A 19,416-nucleotide genomic window follows, 5' to 3' on the forward strand; every position below is an offset into this window, starting at 1 on the left:
AAATGCAATTTTGCTGTATGGTCTGATTATTTTTCTTTATCTGTAGAAAAAGGGTATGATAACTTTTATCTACTACTCTACCTCCTAGTTTCTTTGCATCCTCCCCCACTCCAGAAGAAAAGCACTAAATACACATAGTCTATTCAAATAAAATATAGAGATTTTATTCACCAATTAGTGGGAGACATCCATCAGTCTTACACTTTCTTCCTTTCTAATTTTCAGATGTATATCACCAACACAGTGAAAGCCAGAGGAACAAGGCTTGCAAAACCTGTTCTGTGTTTGGGTTTAATGTGCTTGGCCTTCCTCACTGGAATCAACAGAGTAGCAGAGTATCGAAATCACTGGTCAGATGTAATAGCAGGATTTGTAATTGGAATATCTATAGCAGTATTTTTGGTAAGTGTGTGTCTGTGTCACTTCTGTTTGAAAAAAATCAATGTATAAGTTTTTCTCTAAAAAAAGAGACAAACTTTTATCTCTAAAAAAGTCTTCAGATAACTAAATAACAAAAGACATGTTTCTTAGGTTTTTTTAAGTAGTCATCAGTTTCCTTAGTAGTATTTACATACACTCAGAAATGTGAAGTCAAAAAAAGAACTGATCCAGTTATATTTTTTGATTTCCATATAAACCAGATTGTAGCATTTGAAACAGTGATTTATGCAGCAAGGCCCACATGCAGGAAGTATATATTCCTCAGAATATCACATAGTTATGATTTCATGAATAAAGTATTAAATTCGATGTAGTGGTACCCACACTGATCAGAGGATAGGTAGCATTTGTTTTTCTGGCTTTACAATAACTCTAATGAATTTATTTCATAGTGATTGAGGTGTATGTTGAAATTTCATATTTTTCTGTATCAAAAAATCTTTGTTTAGCCTTTTCCTTTTCTGGAGCTGTGTTCCAAAACCAGATAGTTAATTGCAGTTGCCCATGACTACTGTCTGTGTCAGAAAACTGTTTATAATCTGTTAATCACCTTCACTAATATCTGCAGTGCAAGACTATAGAATAGAACAGTCACTGCTGTTTAATGCCTGTAGGTTTGTCTGCCTGGCAGCTTGTAATAGTACTAAATACATCTTTGATGTTTTTCCCCATGGAAACACTCTTGAGCTTGACTCTTGGATCACAGGGTCTTGTTCTCAAGATCTTGGATCTGAAAGCATGGCTTGGCTGAGAACCCTGCCAGGGATGGCTGGGGTGGGTGTTTTCGCTCCTCTAGACAGGCAAGGGTAGCTGCAAGTCTCCTTTAAAGTGCATCTGCTTGCATTTCCAAATGTTCCCTTCCACACAAGGTGTCCAGTAGCGTGATATCAAATTTAGTTGTGTTTTGAAGAAAATGTAGTTGGCAAACATTACTGCTCAGCTGAGTGTTGTAATTAGTAGAAGCACAAACTGTTACACATCACATTACAAAGTCCCTGTGTGAGAATCTGCTGCCGAGAGCAGATTTGAAGTTACATTCAGACTTGGGCATGGTCCTTGCCTTCTTGTTCCCTTTTGTTACTCTTCATTTGAGAAAGTCTTTGCTGATCATAACTGAAATGGCACTTGCCTTCCCAGGAGTTATAGGTTAATGCCACGTGATGCTGCAAGACATCTCTTCATGAGATTGAAAATAATTGGTGTTCTATTGTGCAGTTCAGTAATGGATTTTCTTTTAGATAAGAGGGCTTTTTTCATTCTCAAATGATGCGTGTACCAATAAATCACTTGAAAGTCATTTGTCTTGAAATATTAATTAAGGATTTTCTGTAAAACATGAACTTCACATTTCAGTGATTCTACTGTAAAGCTGTGACTAAAGCTGGTGTCATTTCTGCCTAATGATAATTGTCAGGATCAAAGCTTGAAAAAATGAGTTGTTCCTTAGGTATTCTGTTTATCTTCAAATCCCTTCTAGGTTGTTTGTGTGGTAAATAACTTCAGAGGACGTCAGCCAGAACATGAACATTCTCATCTGGATAATCTGACCCAAATGCCCATGATCAGCATACCCAGAGTAGAAAGCCCTTTAGAAAAGGTAATGTCTGACTTTTTAAAAATCAGTTAAATAAAATGTAGCTTTCCTGGAAATCACAAGCTAGCCTGACAAGAGTGCCAAGGTAATCAGATTTAAAATAAAGAAACATGTCAGTGAAAGAGAAAGAAGGAAGGAATTAAATTCAGTGACACTCCTTGGGAGACTCTTCATGTCGTCATTTCACTGACATAGCTGCTGCTAAGCCCTTGAAGTCAGGCTGAGTAGATCTGAGACCCTCTCCCCCCCTTGTGTTCCTCAAGTAAATGTGATTAATACTCTGCCTGATAGTCCACAGAACGTAGAAAGTTCTTAGAATGCTTAGAAAGAAAGTCTAACCCCTGGCCCAAGGGGCTTTGCAATTCAGGTACAAGTAGCAATTATTCTATTTGTTTGTGGTATGTCCTCAGCCTGGTGCAGAGTGTGGGATGCAGTCCCTTCTGGGTCACCCGTGGGGCTTCTGTCATCAGACACGTGCTAGCCCCAGGAGAGGGTACCCACTTAGAAGTGAGAGTAGCAATGGGCCATGCAATGACTGCACTAACCCCATGATCTCTTGTCAGAGCACATGGAATTTTAGACTGGAACATGCTAATGAGAGTCTCCTGGGTATGCCAAGACTTTTTGTTTAAGTATCACAACAAAATTTATTTTACTTTATTGTGATAGCCATTTATATTTTTTGAAGATGGTATTGTACTATGTGTTAGGTAAGATTGTCTGACTAATTTTATGAGCAAAAAACTACTGAAATAGATAGCATAACCAAATACAGAAAATATTTTAGACATTTTTACCAAAGGGAAACTTTGAAGTAGTAATGCAAAGTTTAAAGGAAGGTTTACTTTTTCTAATGACTGTATCTGTCATAATTGATTAAAATCTATTGGGTTATGCCCATATTTGAAGACAGCAAACAAGTCTACACTTGGTAGGACACGAAAAATATTTTTCTGTGGTATTATTTTCATTCCAGATTAATTCTGATTATTTTTTTTTTCATGTTCAACATAAGAAAGATTTCCCAATTTGTCTTAGTCACTTGAATGTGGTAGAAGTTGTTCTTTAGTAAGAATTACTGCTAGTCCTGGGTTTTTTATTCCTTTCCTTGGAGGGAAAGATTTCTTTTCAGAATGGTCTAACATGCCTTTTTTGAACCAAATATGTCTAAACTACTTCTGCTGATATCTTGTCGTAAGGAGGTCAGAGTCACATTTGCTTGAACAAGGGTTTAGATGATGAATGTATATCTTCAAAATAATCCATTCAGTAAGCTTTCTGTAAAATGTCAAAACAAAACAAGCTGTCAGCTGACCTGGAACCACATTAATAAGAACATGTTTTATTTACATGCTAGGCTCTCATGCAATAGAAGCCATTTGTGTGGCTCAAAAGCCATCATAGGTAATATGTGTACGTTCTTGGATATTGAAATTTTAATTTTTTTTCCTAGGGATAAAGACTTCATGTTAACTTCATGTTTCTACCTGGTTTGAGAACCTCTCACTCATGATCAACAATGTTCTTTTCCTGAGACTTGGCCTAGTTTGAGATGCTGTGGGGAAAGCTGTGGGAGAGTGTGGGAGGATGGTGGCTGGAGTAATGTTTGCTCTGCTTGAAGGTACTGCCGTTTGTGAACTGCCCAGGACTCTTATTACATGAATGAGCTTCTTTCCTTCTGAACCCATATTCTTATGGCAGTAGCTGTTTGCTGTCATGCAGCTTCTCTCTAGAGATTAGCTTTAATTAAACTGGGGACTGACCACAAAGTGATACCACTTGCTGAGATCCCATCTTTGTCTATGTTGCAAAGCCTTTCTCCTTTTCAGACAGAGGATGGGATGCAAGGACAATAAGGTGAAGACTCGGCTAATTGCTTGGAAATGCTTTCTTCTGTTTCCACTTCCAGAAAGTTTAAAATTGAATTAGCAAATAATTCATAAATTATTCTTGATAAAGAAGTTACTTAATGTGAGTGCTTTAGGTTTTGAGTTTATATGGATAATTTAAACTTTTTTTTAATGTAATTTTTTTTTTGTTTAATCTAAAGTTTTAGATAGAAGACAGACCCTGTTAAATAAAAGGCATTAAGAACAGTACTTCAAGGAACTAAGGTCTAAATTAAGTTAGGTATTCTCAATTGACTGCCATTGCTACAAGAATTCTTGAATTAGTCTTTGCTTTTTAACTCCCTTCTTATTTTACATCATTTGTTCTCTCCTGAAGAGAGAGATGCTAAATAATTTGTGTGCTATTTGCCTCTTCCTCCTTTAGACACATGAGTTACTTTTCACTACATTTCAGTTAGGACTGTTCCACTTCAATATTCTGAATGCACATAGATTTACATTTTTAAAACTTTTTTCCTTATTTTCAGTCTACAAGCTCCTGTACCAACATTAAAGACAGGATCCATCAGAAATTAGCTACTGGGAGTAGCACAAATCCTAACTGTCTGAAGTTATCAGAGGCTAAGGCAGTGCAAGCTGGAAGCAATGCAGCTATGTGACTGGTACTAAAAAACAGTAACTATATAGGTATCTGGGAGCAAGCAATTAAAAACTCTTGCCTTAAGGAATGACTTCATTAGAAATGCCTGCCGGATAGGACTCCACTCACTGCTATTTTGTAATAAATTCACCTGTAAATGAGTAAGCACATGATGCATCATACAGACCTGGAAGCATAGTACTTTGCTGGGTCCCGGTCTGCTACTGGCTATTCCGGTGCTTTCTCCATGGAGAAGAAATGCTCCTGGCATGCTCACTGTGCTGCCACTGTCTGAGTTCTGGTGGAGGTCTAGCTATGCTTGAAGTGCACTTAAATAGGCATAAGTTCTTGTGATACTCCAAACTGAGCTGCTGCTGCTGCTTAGTGGCAAGGTTAGATCACTGTTGCATGACACTTCTGTTTCATTGTGATGCATGCAGATGATTTAGCTGTTCTGCATGGGTGCCCGTGCAGTCAGGTAAGCTGTAGTTGCAGTGTCTTCTTGAGCAATCCTTGCCAGAGCCTGCTCAGCACTGCAGACTTAGTGCTTTTACCTTAACTATAATCATCCTCAGAAATAATGAAAAGAATGAAAGCCAAGAAACCTCATCACTCACTCATCTGCTTCTTTTTCTTTTCTTTCTCTGATCTTCATCATCTCTTACAAGACAGTTGGTGTTTCAGTTAGCTGGCAGCCTCCTACCAAGAGGAAGCTCTCATCCTACCACAGTCAAGATTAGAGTTCTGTTCTTTTTCAGGAATTATTGAGAAATGGGGATATTCTGGATAGTACCTGTAAGAGTTTGGAGGTTCAGCTTTATCCAAGTGCAGTCACAAATTATGTTTCCTGTTTCAGGGGAGACTGACATTTTTTCATGCAAAAGTTGCCTGAAATTGGCCAGGGCTTACAGAGATCTCCTACCCATCATGTAGTAGCTTATGATTCTGCTAGTCTTATTTATTTTTTATAAGTATTCTAGCTTTGAAAAATACAAATACAACATGGAGCGTTTCAGGACTAATGGAGGCAGTAGATAGAATACTGAGATAGAACGGTTTAGAAGGAAGTGTTGGGTTAGGAGATGCACCATGGTTCATCTCCTGTGAGATTAGATAATTACTGTGATTATTAGTGCTTTCTGTAGCTATGCAGTACTATGCACAGTGGGTTCTTGGCAGTGCTCTGTTTGACAGCTAAACTGCATTTATTCCCCAAGGTTCTGCTTGGCATTCCCTCATACAGCTACTTTTGTCAGCAGTGCCCAAACCTTCCCAAGCACAGGCGCTGTTCCTTGTTGCAATGAAGTTTCTTATACTGCCCAGTAGGACTGACTATCCAGCATGACTGAACTCAAAAGAGAGAGATTGCATGCTCTCTCCTTCTGCCATTTCCGAGTTTTAATGGTCATAAGGATTTGGAATTCCTCTTGCAATATGTGACATTCTTGTTGCCCACCATATTGGTTTTTAGTGACTCACGGTTAACTGTCTCAGAAATCTTCTTGACTTTGACACACTAATTATTGTTCCATTGCGTCTGTGCCAAAGGTGATAAAACATTCTAGCAATAGTAAGTGTAGATATTGCAATGAATTCTGCTAGTGTCTTTAAGACTGGGAAAGATTTCCTGTTCAGAATTTAAGCAGTATAGTTTTTTCTATTTACTCCATCTTGATTATTCACGAGACACAGAACAGCTTCTTCACAATGTCAAAAAATTTTAATTCTCTATATTACTGTTTTTTTCTTGGTCTTACGCATGTTGGTACCAAGTGTTCAATTGCTACGTGCCCTGGTGTGCACACAGCACCATGGCCTAGGGAGCCTGGCCTGCTCCCTGCAGCTCTCCAGGGAGATCACCTCTCACTGAGCTCACAGCTAAAAGGAAAACACAAAAATGCTTTAGCTCATCATACTATGGGCAGATGTGGGAGAGGGATGTGTCCATTTCTGTTGCTTTAAGATGTTTTAGTTGAGAGATCTCCAAATACTGTAGTGCTTGGTGTCCAAAAACCTCCATAGGTGTCCATACTTGTTTCTCCAGGATGGTTTGATGAGAGCCCGTGTGCTTATATCAGCTTATAGGCAGTTTTTGGCATAATCATTCTCTCTTAATAATACAGTCTGTTAAGGTAGATATAATATGACATTGCTTCACACACATACTACAATACCCAGGACAGTCAGCTCATAAAAAATCATAAGCAGTTTTGTTTCAATGTCAAACATTTGAATTTGTATTCATGTCCTACTCTTCTGCTGAAATCTGCTTCTGGGGGATTGTACAAGAATTATTTCTGATTGAATGCAAATGGTGTTCACTATATCTAATGCTCAGATAAACTAATACTTAAACATGGGAAGTGGAACAATATATTCTGTGTGACCTCCTCAAACGTGCATGTTGTAGGTGTTACAGAATCGAGGCGTTAGTCACAGTCAAGAAGATGCTTTGCAAGGAGCCTCTCTGAAAGCACGCATCCTTAGGCTCTTCTCGTGGCTGTGGGGGCCGGAGCGCCGCGAGCCCCTTGCTCTAAGGCAATAACGTATGTGCGCGGCAGCGCAGCGCACCGCGGCTGGGCACAGGCGCTGCCCGCCCGCCTTCTGTGCAGGGCTGCGGGGCACCTCCACCTCAGGGCATCCTGCTGCTCCGAGCTTCTCCAGTGAAAGCAGAAAATGCACTCTGCTGACTCAGAGACTTGTATGATAACATTATTATTATTGTTTGATCAATTATTATTTGCCTGAGGTACTACAGTAGTATTTTTCTATTTAACGAACTCTACTGTGGGAAAAATGACAAATTTATTACCAAGCCCTGTTTTCAAATAGGGAAGAATCATCTTTTTAGGATGGTGACTATTTTTTAATTTTCTAACTGTATTGATAAGAACAAAGCAAAAAAAACTAAAAATATTTAATATATATAATGAAAACTGCAAATGACAGAAAATGTAATGTATTTTTTCAATGCTTTGACATTATAACATTGCTTATCAAGAGAAATTAATTAAAACTTAGCAGAAGATACACAGTTGTGGATCACTTTCCCCAGAAACCTGCGCTCAAGGCTTAGCCCTTGGCTTTATCTTTTTTGTTAGTGGTGTGAGAGCACTGTTATGATGCATGCTTTGCTCACCAGCCTGGTACTGTCCTCTTAGAATGGATGGTACAAACGCTGGTCTGCCTGTCTGTGAGACTGCTGCCATTGAGCAGACCCTCAGCATTTCTGATTCTTGGAGAACTTTAGGGAAAAGAATTTTCCCTGGAGTTGGAGAAGCTGAGGTCTTATGCATGGTTTTTTGCTTGTCTTCCTGCATCTATGTGAATCTGTTTGCTGACAGTAGTTATTGTAGTTAGTATCTCACGTAGTTAGTATCTCACTCTGACCCTTGTCTCAGCAAATCTGTGAGCAGAATGAAAAGAGTTGAAATGTAGTTATTCCAGAGGGATGCTGTTTGTTTTTGTTTTTTTTTCCTGCAGAGTGTCAGCAAGGCTTATTTGTAGTTTTGCCTGAGACGGTAGCATGAAATAGCACGAGTAACCAGACAGCTGCATGAATCTGTATCAGTGATTCTTGCCGTCAGCAAGTGATTAATTTTGACCTAGTTATGCATCGCCCTGCTGAGTCCATTGGAAATGAATGGACAGGCCTTCAGTAGGGTTCAAATCAATAGGTTCCTGATCAGCAGCTTAGCAGTTCTCTTTGAGGGCATTTTGAGGAAGGAGGATTTTCTTCTGTGTTGTTATATCCCATGCCCTGAATGTCTTCCCAGGATGGTGACCTGCTCATTTTGGAAGTATAGCTGGCAGGAGTGTGAACCACATTTTCCTTTCCCTAAATAATCGTTATCCACTCCTGAATTAATGCCACATGAAAGAGCATTTGGTTCTCTGCATCACAAAAAAATGTGTGTCGCTTAGAGACAGGGATGGCACATAGCAGGACTTGAAAGAATTGATTGACATAAAGAGAAATTATTTTTTTTCCCTCCAATTCCTCATTTTTAAACCATCTTATGAAAAAAATGATTAATTTTAGACTAAGGATAGTTTAAGTTGACAGGAGGACTTTTGAGGTCTAAATAAAGAAAATGAAGTAAATACTATGAAGAAAATGTCATCATAGCCTCACAGCAACTCCAGAGTCATTGAGTTTGCCCACTGTATTGTATACTCAAAAGAGAATTTGGCCAGCCAAATAAAATGGAGTTGATTTTTTTTCTAATTTAGGAAGTCTAATTTTGCATTTCTTCTTCAGAATAAAAATCTACAAGCAATAATATTTGTTACTATTTTTTACTGAAAAGGTTTTCATAGAGCATTGCACTCTTTTTTATCTAATGCTTTTTAAAAAAATCTGACCATGGTTTCATAATTGTTGTTTATTTAAAATACATAAATTGTGTTTTGGGAAAGAATATACATAGATGCTTGCTGTTAAGTGTTAAGTAGTATTCTTCTGTGAAAGCTGTCATAAAATACAGCAAGAACATTGCTGGAGCTAAAATGCATATTGTAGGGGAAGTGGAAGAGAGCTTCTCCCCCTGGACACAGAACAGTTAAGTCATAGTGAGAGAGGGAGCAAAGCTGCCAGCTTGGCTTGAGATGGAGGCATAAGGGGTAGCTCTCTAATCAAAGCATTTCTAATTTCCTCTCTCTAATGTGAAAAAGCAAAGATACCTGTCTATCTCTCCCTGCTCACACATAGACAAATATTCAGGCAGATTAAAGAAGAACTGAGAAATGGAAACTTAGATGGTGGACATTGTTTCTCTCCAGCAGTTTTTATGTTGTGATAAGAGATTTTCTGAAAGACCCTTAAGCAAAAAATGGGAGGTCCTGCTCGCCCCAGGTTATCCACATTCCACTCCTCTTCAGCTCGCATCTCCTCTCTTCTTTAATCTGCCTCAGGAGGAAAAGTGATGAAAAAAATTTGCAGTGCTTTACTTGATGTTTTACCCTCTCTGCGTTTTTGTGCTTGGGAACAAACACATGGCTTAACATCAAGGTTCCCTTTACGAATTTCTCCACTGGATGTTTTGTGTAAAATGGTGGCAGTCAAGGGTACAGTGTGCCCACAGGGAAATACACTTCCTCTGGGTCCTGCACATCACTCTGTTTGCTTTCCCCTTCAGATGCTTGCAGAATCACTTGTTTAGGTTTGAATATGAAAAAGTAGCCAAGCTCTTTGGCATGCTGCAGGGTTTTAGAGTTGCACATAGAATGTTCATGTTCCAATACACATCTCAGTGTTCCTAAGAATTGTCCCACTGAAGGAAAGAGGAAAATGTTCTTAGATTGCAACTGGACACTGGTGATTCTGAAAAATAAATTTTGAATAGATGAGTTCTTAACTGCCAAATGCCACTTGATTGCAAGCATTTTGCTACTTGATTCAGTGCCATGGAGCTCATGGGGAGAAAATAATCTTTAAAAAATTAATATTAGAATTGTATTTACACTGAAGTAGAGTATTATAATCTGTTAGAAACTGTCATTTTAATTTCTAGGAATTTTGTTTTCAATTATGAATAACAGCAATAAAAGTACAGATAACTCAATTATTCACATGTAATTTAAAATTAAACTTAATTTAAAACAAACAAAAGCCATCTGAAATTAAAATATAATAGAACCATCACACCTAATTACTTTGTTCAGCATACTTCCCTATCGAGTCTTTCAGCAGTTAAGAATTGCTATGGGAGTGAGTGAGAGCACTGCAGTGAAAACCAGTTTCATTTACATCATCCTTCAATAGTCTCCAAGTACAAGGCTGCCCTTCAAACACAGGGGGCAAAAGTTTTCACAGTGGTGACTGCTGTCTGTCTGTGTGGTTTTGTGGTTTTTATCTGTTTGTTTTTCCTTTAACTCCTAGAACCACATCACGGCCTTTGCAGAAGTCACATGATGTTGACGCTGATGTATATTCACTCCACTGGACTTCATCTCTTTTCACAGCCCACACATGATATTTGCAGAGTATCAGAAATAAGAAATTTTTAGAAGTCCACTTTCTGACTTGATTTTTACATCACTAAAATGATACCAACATTTTGAAGAATTCTTAAATATTAGAGCGTCACTTTACTTTCTAGCAAAAATATTAACTGTTTACTTTTATGATGGAATGGGACAAACTGAGCACTAATTATCTGACATTACCCTCTATTTTGGCTTCTCATTGTTTTCAATGGTTCATGTACCTATTCCAACAGTACTTTGTATTTTGATTTAACTTTGATTTTTAAAATCTACATTTTTAATTCCGCATGAACTTGTTTCCATTTGAGGCAATTTCAATGTATAAAAACTAGACAAATATTATGTTCTGTATGAAAATGCTGTTTGCACATTGTATTACGCTGTATTCCATGTAAGATATCATTCAAACGGTATGTTATATGTAAGACTGGTGCTTCTGCTTTTGAAGAGAAAAAAATGCCAATTTTTACTGTAATAAGTATTGTATCATAATTAAAAGTTTATTTATTTGGATATTTTCCTGACATAATTGTAGTTGAATTGTTGTTTTGTAGTTCTTGAATGTCTTGGATGACTTATATGTATCTAGGTTAAAAGAAGTGAGAATAATTTAGAGAGTTTGATCTTTGATATATTCTTTATTACTAATGATATCCCAGGAAAGGTTAAGGGCTCCGTTCTTAGCTTAGCATATCTGATGGGAAGCCGTGCTATTCATAAATCATTTAAACAAATTACTCAAGGCAGCCTGCATCTTCTCATGGTTGTTGTAACCCCTGATACTATGCTGGGAGAATGGGTGCTAAGATAAGAAGAGGGTCACCAGCTTAGTGAGAAAAGTTCATCTGAGTTTCTACTCTCCATTTTCATGGAAAACTCATGGAAAAACCAAAATGGCTCAATTAATTTTTTTTTTCAGCCTAAGTGACCAGGACAGGCAGACTTTCTCTCTACAAATCCTTTTATCTCTGTGTTTGAGGTTCATATTCTTAAAACAAAAAAGAAAGAAAAAAAAAAGAAAAAAAATCCTCTGCCAGCCTGAATGGTGTTGACAAATTGATTTTTCTTCAACATCAGCCAATGTTACCATATCTCTGTTATTGCTGTGAATATTCAGATTAAGCCCCCCTTTGGAAGAGCCTTGCTGACTATTCATGGTGAAGTTGTCCTATAAAAATTGAGCACCAAATGGATCTGAATATTCTAAATACTGGAGACATTCTTTACATGTACCAGCCAGTGTCCCTCTGGCAAGAGCAGATAAAATGCAGCACTAGAGAAACATTGAGAACACTCTTGGTCAGTGAAGGCTGTTGAGCATTTTAGGCCTTAAATTTTCCAGAGTTCACTGTATTTCCTGTGCATTAATCATTGTTAGAGTATGTTTGAAACACAAAGATGTAGAGTCAGGTGTATTTTTTCTATGATGAATTTTAATGCATTCTCGTATAGTCATCAGATAATGCCTGCTTTTACTTTGTTTTAACCTCTGCTTTCACTAAAATATAACTACCTAAAGAGTGCTTGGCAAACAGGGCAAGGCCAAGTCATCTCTGAGTGCAATAGAGCATATGCCACAAAGTCATTGTGCTAAGCTGAGAATTGAGATTGAAGAAATATATCTGTGGGGAGAAAAAGACCTAGAATAGAGTCCTTAGCTACAGCTAGGTAACTTAGGTGATTGAAAATCCACCTTTATTAGACTATCAACTGTGTTTACAAAATTGTAGTAGATCCAAAGTTTGTATCACCGTGTTAAAGTCACCCTGCTCTTAGTCTAGCTAGTTAGGTTCCAAGGTACTAATGATTTCTCTGTGTGCAGATTTAAATGAAATGTTCACTCATTTTTGCATGGTAGCAAATCTGCATTTTTTATATCTGATTTATAAGATTACCAAGAGATTCTTTTATGTTAAAAGAGATGACTCTTTTTCAGTGTACTGTATATCATCAGCTTGTAACTGGTCTCTTTCTCAGGATCTTTCCCAGTCAAATATTTGGGTTAAAATTATCATACTATCTCTGTGAACCAGCAGTGAGAAAACAAAAAGAGAGACACTCTGCTGTATAATGTATTTTTAAATAAAATAATTTTTCATTCATATGTAGTGTATTTTTTTAGGTGTCTGCTTTACATATATTTTGGTTGATGGTGTGCATGTAATGAAATTGTGATTTTATGTGAATTGCATTTGGTGACATATTCTCACAATTAACGAGGAATCCCCACAGTTAAGGGCCTACCCCTAGAAGTAGTTCTGGTGAATTTGAAAAGCATGAGAGGAAGAGCTGTGTTGCAGAGTCCACAGCCTGTTGGGAAAGGACTCTCCCCATAAAGTGGACCAGCCAAGCTCCAGACATTGCTTTGACTGATTTTCAGAAGTGGCAAGAATTTGCCCTCCCACATCTGTAACTCTCCACTGCCCTGAAGTTTGGTCATTAGCTCTTCCATTCTGGACCCAAAAAAGCTTTGAGTAGGAAGAGTTTGCTGAAACAAAAGTAAGTTGTCACTTTTGTACTAGAATGGCTTTTTGGTGATTGCTTTTAAAAAAAACCCAGTGATGAACAAGCATCATTCCTCATTCAGGGAATATTCTGGTACAAAGTGGTTCCTACTGAAAACACTGTGGTTGAACCATTTCAGTGGTTTTGAATGCAACTGATTTTATTATTCTTGTGCACCTTTTCCGTGTGTACTTCAGTGAAACAGCTCTGCTCTATTTATAAATGAGATGTTTGAGAAGCATCCCTAATGTTATATGCTGCTGTGTTCCTAAAAATGGAATTTCTGAGGCATGTGGGGACACCAGCTGGGCTCCTATCCATACCATTTTAGATTCTCTTATATGGATTCTGCTGTTCGTTTATATTCAGGAACTGCGTAAGACATACGGTGATAGCATCCGGGCTCACATTTTTTCAGCTTTTAAAAATGTTCATTTTAACAGTATGTATTAAAAAAGGATAATCTTGGTATTTTTCAGCTGCAATTTTCTTTGCTGTTTGCTGTTGCCTTCTAATTTTGTTGCTGCCCAAGATCACAGTGAGTGCAACAGTCCATTTGCACATTATGTTAGCGGGGAGCTTTTTATATTCTTCTGAAGTGTAATTTTGGTTTTTCTGAGGCTTGCCATCAGAAAGCAGAGTGCATTACATTTTAGGAGCAGATAAACTGATTTTGTTTTGATCAAATACATCCCTGTCCATCTGCATAGCCTCAGCCTTGGGGACACTCAGGAGCATTTGCAGGCTGAAGGGTGAGCAGACTTCCAGACCTCTCAGCTCTGCAGCACCTCCCTCCAGGCACATCAAGATCATTTTTACCAGGCTCTGCCTCTGACAGCTGCCTCAACCCCAGCATACTGGATTTTCCTGCTGTACACTAGCATGAACAGTTTTTTTCTCCCCTCAAGCACCTCTTGAGAGACTGGACAGATCATGAAGTGCACTACAAGCATGACTGCAGCTGGAACCAGCAGCTGCCTGGTTCTCACTTGGACAAGTGGAAAGCTCAAGGAGGACCTAATACGGCTTCAGCTTTTGGCCTTCTCCTCTACTTTCTCTAGGGCTTTTGGTTTTCAGGGATTTTCACAAAGGAAAGTAAAGCAAAGCAAATATTTACAGTTTCTCTGCCACTTGAAATTCTACTGCATCCCTAGGGCTGTGAAAGCTTTACACTTGCTATTGGCCACTAGGGACTTTCCAGTATAACAGTGTTGCCTTTTTGTCATCCTCTCCTGTGTGAAAATGGCTGATAAAGCTTCTTAGAGTTTCTAGGTTTGACCTGATGTTTGGGGAAGAAGACGCTGGGAACACCCCTGAAAGACCCCTGCCAGGGTGGGAATGGAAGCCCTCGTGTGACTGTGATAAGCCTGCGTTTTGCTGAGCACTTGCCGAGTTGCCAGACCAAGGTATGACCGACAGGTTTGTTGCTCATAATAAGCTGCCTGTATTTGCCTTATCATGAAGCCTCAATCCCCTTTCAGCACAGAGGATTAGGTACTTGGTTCTGTGGTCAGTACTGGAGCTTGTTCTTTCTCTGTAGAGAATCCTAGGAACTACAGCATATCCTGCATGAAACTTGTCCCGTGTCTGCTGATGCTCTCCTAGTCAAGCTGGAGGTAAGTGGGGTGTCATTAACCCCTTCTAAGGTGCTTAGCTTCCACTTGGCTGTAACTGTAGGCACACAGTTTATGGTAACTGGGAGTGGGGCTGGCCCAGCCTCATCCCCAGTGGGTGCAGCTGTGAGCAGCAGGTGAGCAGCACTGGCAGCAATGAGCCATGGAGTGCCCAGGGACACTGAGCAACCACCAAAGGGAGCAGAGGGCACACAGGTGACCTCTGATGAGGTATGGTGTTACTCTGTAATGGAGTGAAGCTTTCTGAAATTGTTTGATGTTACTCTGTGTGTTGTGGCTGTCTCAACTGCGACATGGGCTGTGTTGTATGCTGCCATGTAACCATCCCATGATGCAGGCGTTTGGTGATTGCTGGAGCTGGCAGCACTGTAACCAGCCTGTGCCTGGGCTCTAGCTGCATGTTTTCTGAGAGCTGACAGCCAGTTCTCTGCCTATTGTGTCCTTGAACTCAGTTTCTTCTGTTCCACTTGTCAGCTCTCGATACTACGTTCTGCTGTGAGATGTGATGTTCATGAGGCAGAAGGGGAGCACGGCTGTGTTTATCAGAACATTTTGGATACCCTTTCATGCCTTCTACTCTGGTCGGTTGTCACTGGCTGTGTAAAACATTTGGAAGGTTAATCTAAGTAGGACAGTTTAATTCTGAACAAAAGTTTACACCCAGAGGTTTTATTTGATTCTAACTAATCCACAGAGAATCTCTAGCTAATTCAGATAAACTGTCCTGAATTGTCTCTTGTGTAGAGAAGTCCCAAGCCTTTCTCTTTTTTTTTTCCCCCAGAGTAGGTCTGCTGTTTTAATATCTTCCCCTAGTGACTACAGCCAGAACAGTGTGCAGCAGTCAGAATTACTGAATCTATCCTCTGAATTGGGGGTGTAGAAACCCCAGTAAAGAGCTTGAGTCCCCCAAACCAAATTCTTGGCAGCAGTGTTCTCATCTAACAATGTTCACAGCAAGATAAATAAACAAAAATAAGAAACCAAATCCTTTTTCAGACAATTTTTTTCCTACATACCAAAATTAAAACTAAATACATACTTTTTGCAGGTACAGGGAACTTGTTGTCTTGGTGGCAGTCTTTAATGCTACCAAGCTTTGAATTCCTATGACTGCTCTGAAGTAGGCAAATAATCCTAGAAAAAGGAGTGAACATGTCTACAACTGTAAAAGAAAAACTAGAGGGATGGTATTTCTATATTTTTGAAGTATGTTTTCTTCACAGTAGAAGAAAAAAGCTAACTTTAGTCTGCTGTTTCTGCTAAGAAATCATCTGCTGTTTCATATTCTTTTGCTACTGTTGCTTAAGGAAATGCAGCTACTGTTCCTTCCGTAGCAACCTCTATTTATAAAGTAGGAACTAACGAAGATATTCTGTTCAAGTATTCTAAAAATAAATCTGATGTGATGAGAATAAAGTGCTTATTTAGCAAAACAAAATAAAATGTCCATTCATTCTCTTTGAAGACAGGGGACTGGAAGCTAGTCTTAGTAGAAAACACAAGGAAGGAGATAAAGACCGTTGTCTTTTTTTTGTTGGTGGTGGGTTTTTTTGGGTTTTTTGTCCCCTGAGAATTTAGAGAAAGCATTGTAAGGATGTTGGCTTGGATCATATAATCTTACAAAGAAAAACATAGAATGCCATTGGTTTTGTATTATGTGTATTTTGTGGAGTCCCTCTCAAAGCCAGTGAACACCAGTCCAGTAGAGGAGGAATAAAAAGACTAAACAAACTGTTTCTTGTCAGTTGGAGGGTGAGAGATTTCCCACACTGTGTCTTTTCAGGAAAGAAACCAAATGAGTAGGGAGACTTGATATCAGCTGATTATGTGACAGAATTCTGTCATCCTGGGTCTCCTGTGGGAATGCTGCCTGCTTATAGTTTAAATGTTTCATTCAATTAACATTTTTCTTGGAGCAGATAATTGTGAGATGTTTGAACCTTAGTTCTTTGTCAGATTCAGAAGTTGATATTCCCATGGCATTGGATGCTATGCTGCTGCCTTTTATTTTCTGCCTGGTGACCTGGCTTCCCTCCATATTGAAGGTAAAAGGCTGTACACTGCATTTTAATAAAATGAATAAAATGGACTTTTTCTTCAGGAATCTGGATAACTGTATATAGATCTTAAGAAGATCTCTCTCATGGATGTAATTTCTTTTGAAATTTGGGATTGTAAACTCACTTTACCTGTATACTGCTGTAGACATGACAGTAAAAGCTTTTTATAGTTGAGGAGAAGACTCACCTCTACGGGCTCAATGGAAGAGCTACAAATTTTAAGCAGTGTGGTGGAAAATATCACAAGAGTTTGCTCACCTAGGAATCTCTTTATGGCTCTCGTGATCACACGTGTTTTGATTTTCAGATGTCCCACTCACTGCACTGTGGTTGTGGTTTCAATTGGAAGGAAGGTTGTTGAGAAGCATGCACATTAACACAACAGAGACCAGTACTATGGCTTTCTTCTTCATCCTCATTAGCTTTTAACATACCTGCATGACTGCCTTTTGCTACATGGCTCTGTGCCCAGTGTTCACTTCCTGAATCTGCTTCTGGCATTTTTATTTCTCAGTAGATGTCACATACTGCTGTGTCACATTGTGTAATAACCAGCAAGTGTATTGGACTTAGGCCTTTGCCAGCATAAAATTGCTTTTTCAGATGCAGGTATGAATATAAAAATAGAAAAATGTGGTGTGGTACCAATTATTTTAATGGGAGTAGAGCAACAGCAGAAAATGAGATTTGTTTCAGAAGAAAAACAAAGGGTAGTAATAAAAATTTGGTGTAAATGTGAGGTAACTTCACCTAAAGAGAACTTTCAATACAACTGAGATGTCAAAGGATACAACTTTCAATGACTTTATAGACAGTGAATAAGAATTCCCTACACAGCTGCTAAGCAAATAGATCATAGTAAGTTAATTCCTGACACTGCAGATCCCACCAGGAGTGGTCTAACAGTCCTGTTTATAGGCACAAATATGGCCTGAATTTGTGACGAGCCAAAAACTAATGGGAAAGCCAAGATGTTCAGGACTGTGTGTGTCATACCTTCTGCAATATAACTAGAAAGAAAATTGGTCAAGAAAGGCCTAGATAGTGCTCTTGTTGATTCTGGTTTGTTTAACTCCAGGTGGGAGTTGGGGAGGGGCGATGCTGGTTTTGTATGTTTTTGTTATTTGCAATGTGGACAGTCAATTTGTATCCTCCTGCTTTGAAAGGCAACAACCCATACCCCACCCCTGATCTGGTTTGAGCTCAGATGCAGGCCGCCTGCTGCGCATCCAGTTGTACCTCCTCTCCTGTGCACCTCTCTGTTCTTGCCACAACTCAAGCCTGTGCTTACAGACCATCAGCAGAGCTTTTGCATTAGCTTTGAGGAGGATACAGGAGAGCTGCACCTTCCCCTGTCACTGCTGATCTGTAGCCAGAGTTGAGATATACAGCTGTGCTTCCTCCTGTGGGGTAAAAGGATAGCAAATGTCCTCAGCAGGACAGCGTGCTGTGGAAAGCCATGCTGTGGTGTCAGCTGCTGCTGAGTGTTTGCACATTTGTATTGTTACACTGGTTTTGTTCTTCCTTACACACTTGGTTGTTGCAAGAGTCTGCAAGCTCACATAGTCAGTGGTTAGCCCTGGAATATGGGGAGACTCTTTCAATTGCCAGATGGAGACTAGAATTATGATGAGACTGTATCAGCTGTGGTTCCCAGAAACTTCCAGATGTCCTGGCATAGCCCTTTTCCAGGACAGTATGATATCAGAATAGGCTTTCAGTTTTCCTTACTCCTGGAGATGAGATAGATGTGATTTCTATTCATTCTCTGTAACAGATGACATCTTGTTTTTCATATGCCGGTTTCTTGTTCTTGATTAGTTTTTCAGCTTATTCACTCTTCCATGTTGTTTTTTTATTGCTCTTATTTCCAGATGGCAGCATACATTAACCTGACATAAAAAAATCTCCATTTCCTTTCAGTGCCATTTTTCTGTGCTGAGCATTACACTTCACCAGTGTTTAAGCATTTCATCTTCGTCATTGTTTGATGTCGGTTCGCAGTTTATAATTTCCTAGAATATATCATAGACAAATACATGTCTTCTTTTTGTGCTTTTCAACGCCTGAGCTCCCAGCTCCCTGCAGCAGTGGTGGAACTGAAATTTTGCCAGGTGCTGTATTGTTGGTTGTAAGTGCTGCTTTCAGTGCAGAGGTACAGGCAAGGACAAATGTGACACTTCCCAACAGCAGGAGAGAGCTTGTGGCCTGGGCAGCAGTGTCCTCATGGCTCTTGGGTCTCATTGCTGAGCACAGTATGTGCAAACCTGGAACAGTGGCTATAGCACAAGGATGCCCCAGTGGGTGTGTCAGCTTGAAGGAGCAGCCAGGATATATGCATGTCTTATATTCTGCTGAAGGCTTGAAATTGAGATTTCTGTGAAAGGGGGAAGGCGTAAAAATTAAATTAATTAGTTAAATTGAAAAGGAGCAAGAAATTTATCTAAATATTTAAAGAGATATTTAGATATCAAGATTCTGAAGGGAAAAAGTTGCTTATTGAATCCTGGTTCCAGCTGGGAGAGTGTAAATTTTCTTCCTAGTAACTGTGTTTTGGATTTAGTATGAGAATACTGCTACTGACACACTGATGTTTAGTTAGTTGTGTTAGGAGCACAGCTGGTACAGCTGACCCCAGCTGGCCAGAGGGACATTCACACCACGGAATGTCATGCTCAGTAAATGAACTGGGGGGAGTTGGCCA

The 19,416-nt window shown here is 39.2% G+C and overlaps 1 protein-coding gene across 2 annotated transcripts in view; it reads left to right on the forward strand.

Annotated features, from left to right (window-relative positions):
* The window catches only part of PLPPR5 (phospholipid phosphatase related 5), a 45,176-nt gene extending 32,561 nt beyond the window's left edge, over positions 1 to 12,615 (forward strand). Inside the window, exons 4-7 of one of the 2 annotated variants that reach the window (XR_005956471.1) lie at positions 226 to 402; positions 1,919 to 2,038; positions 3,489 to 3,656; positions 10,407 to 12,615. Coding sequence is in view for 1 of the 2 variants with exons in the window: in XM_041483595.1 (XP_041339529.1) it covers positions 226 to 402; positions 1,919 to 2,038; positions 10,407 to 10,439 (330 nt within the window). In the remaining variant the exon portion in view is untranslated. The remainder of the gene's footprint in view (positions 1 to 225; positions 403 to 1,918; positions 2,039 to 3,488; positions 3,657 to 10,406) is intronic. The other variant, XM_041483595.1, reaches the window with a different exon arrangement.
* Positions 12,616 to 19,416: the final 6,801 nt, after the last annotated feature.

The sequence above is a fragment of the Pyrgilauda ruficollis genome, unplaced genomic scaffold, assembly GCF_017590135.1.
Source record: "Pyrgilauda ruficollis isolate IOZ18807 unplaced genomic scaffold, ASM1759013v1 scaffold6, whole genome shotgun sequence".
Taxonomy (NCBI): domain Eukaryota; kingdom Metazoa; phylum Chordata; class Aves; order Passeriformes; family Passeridae; genus Pyrgilauda; species Pyrgilauda ruficollis.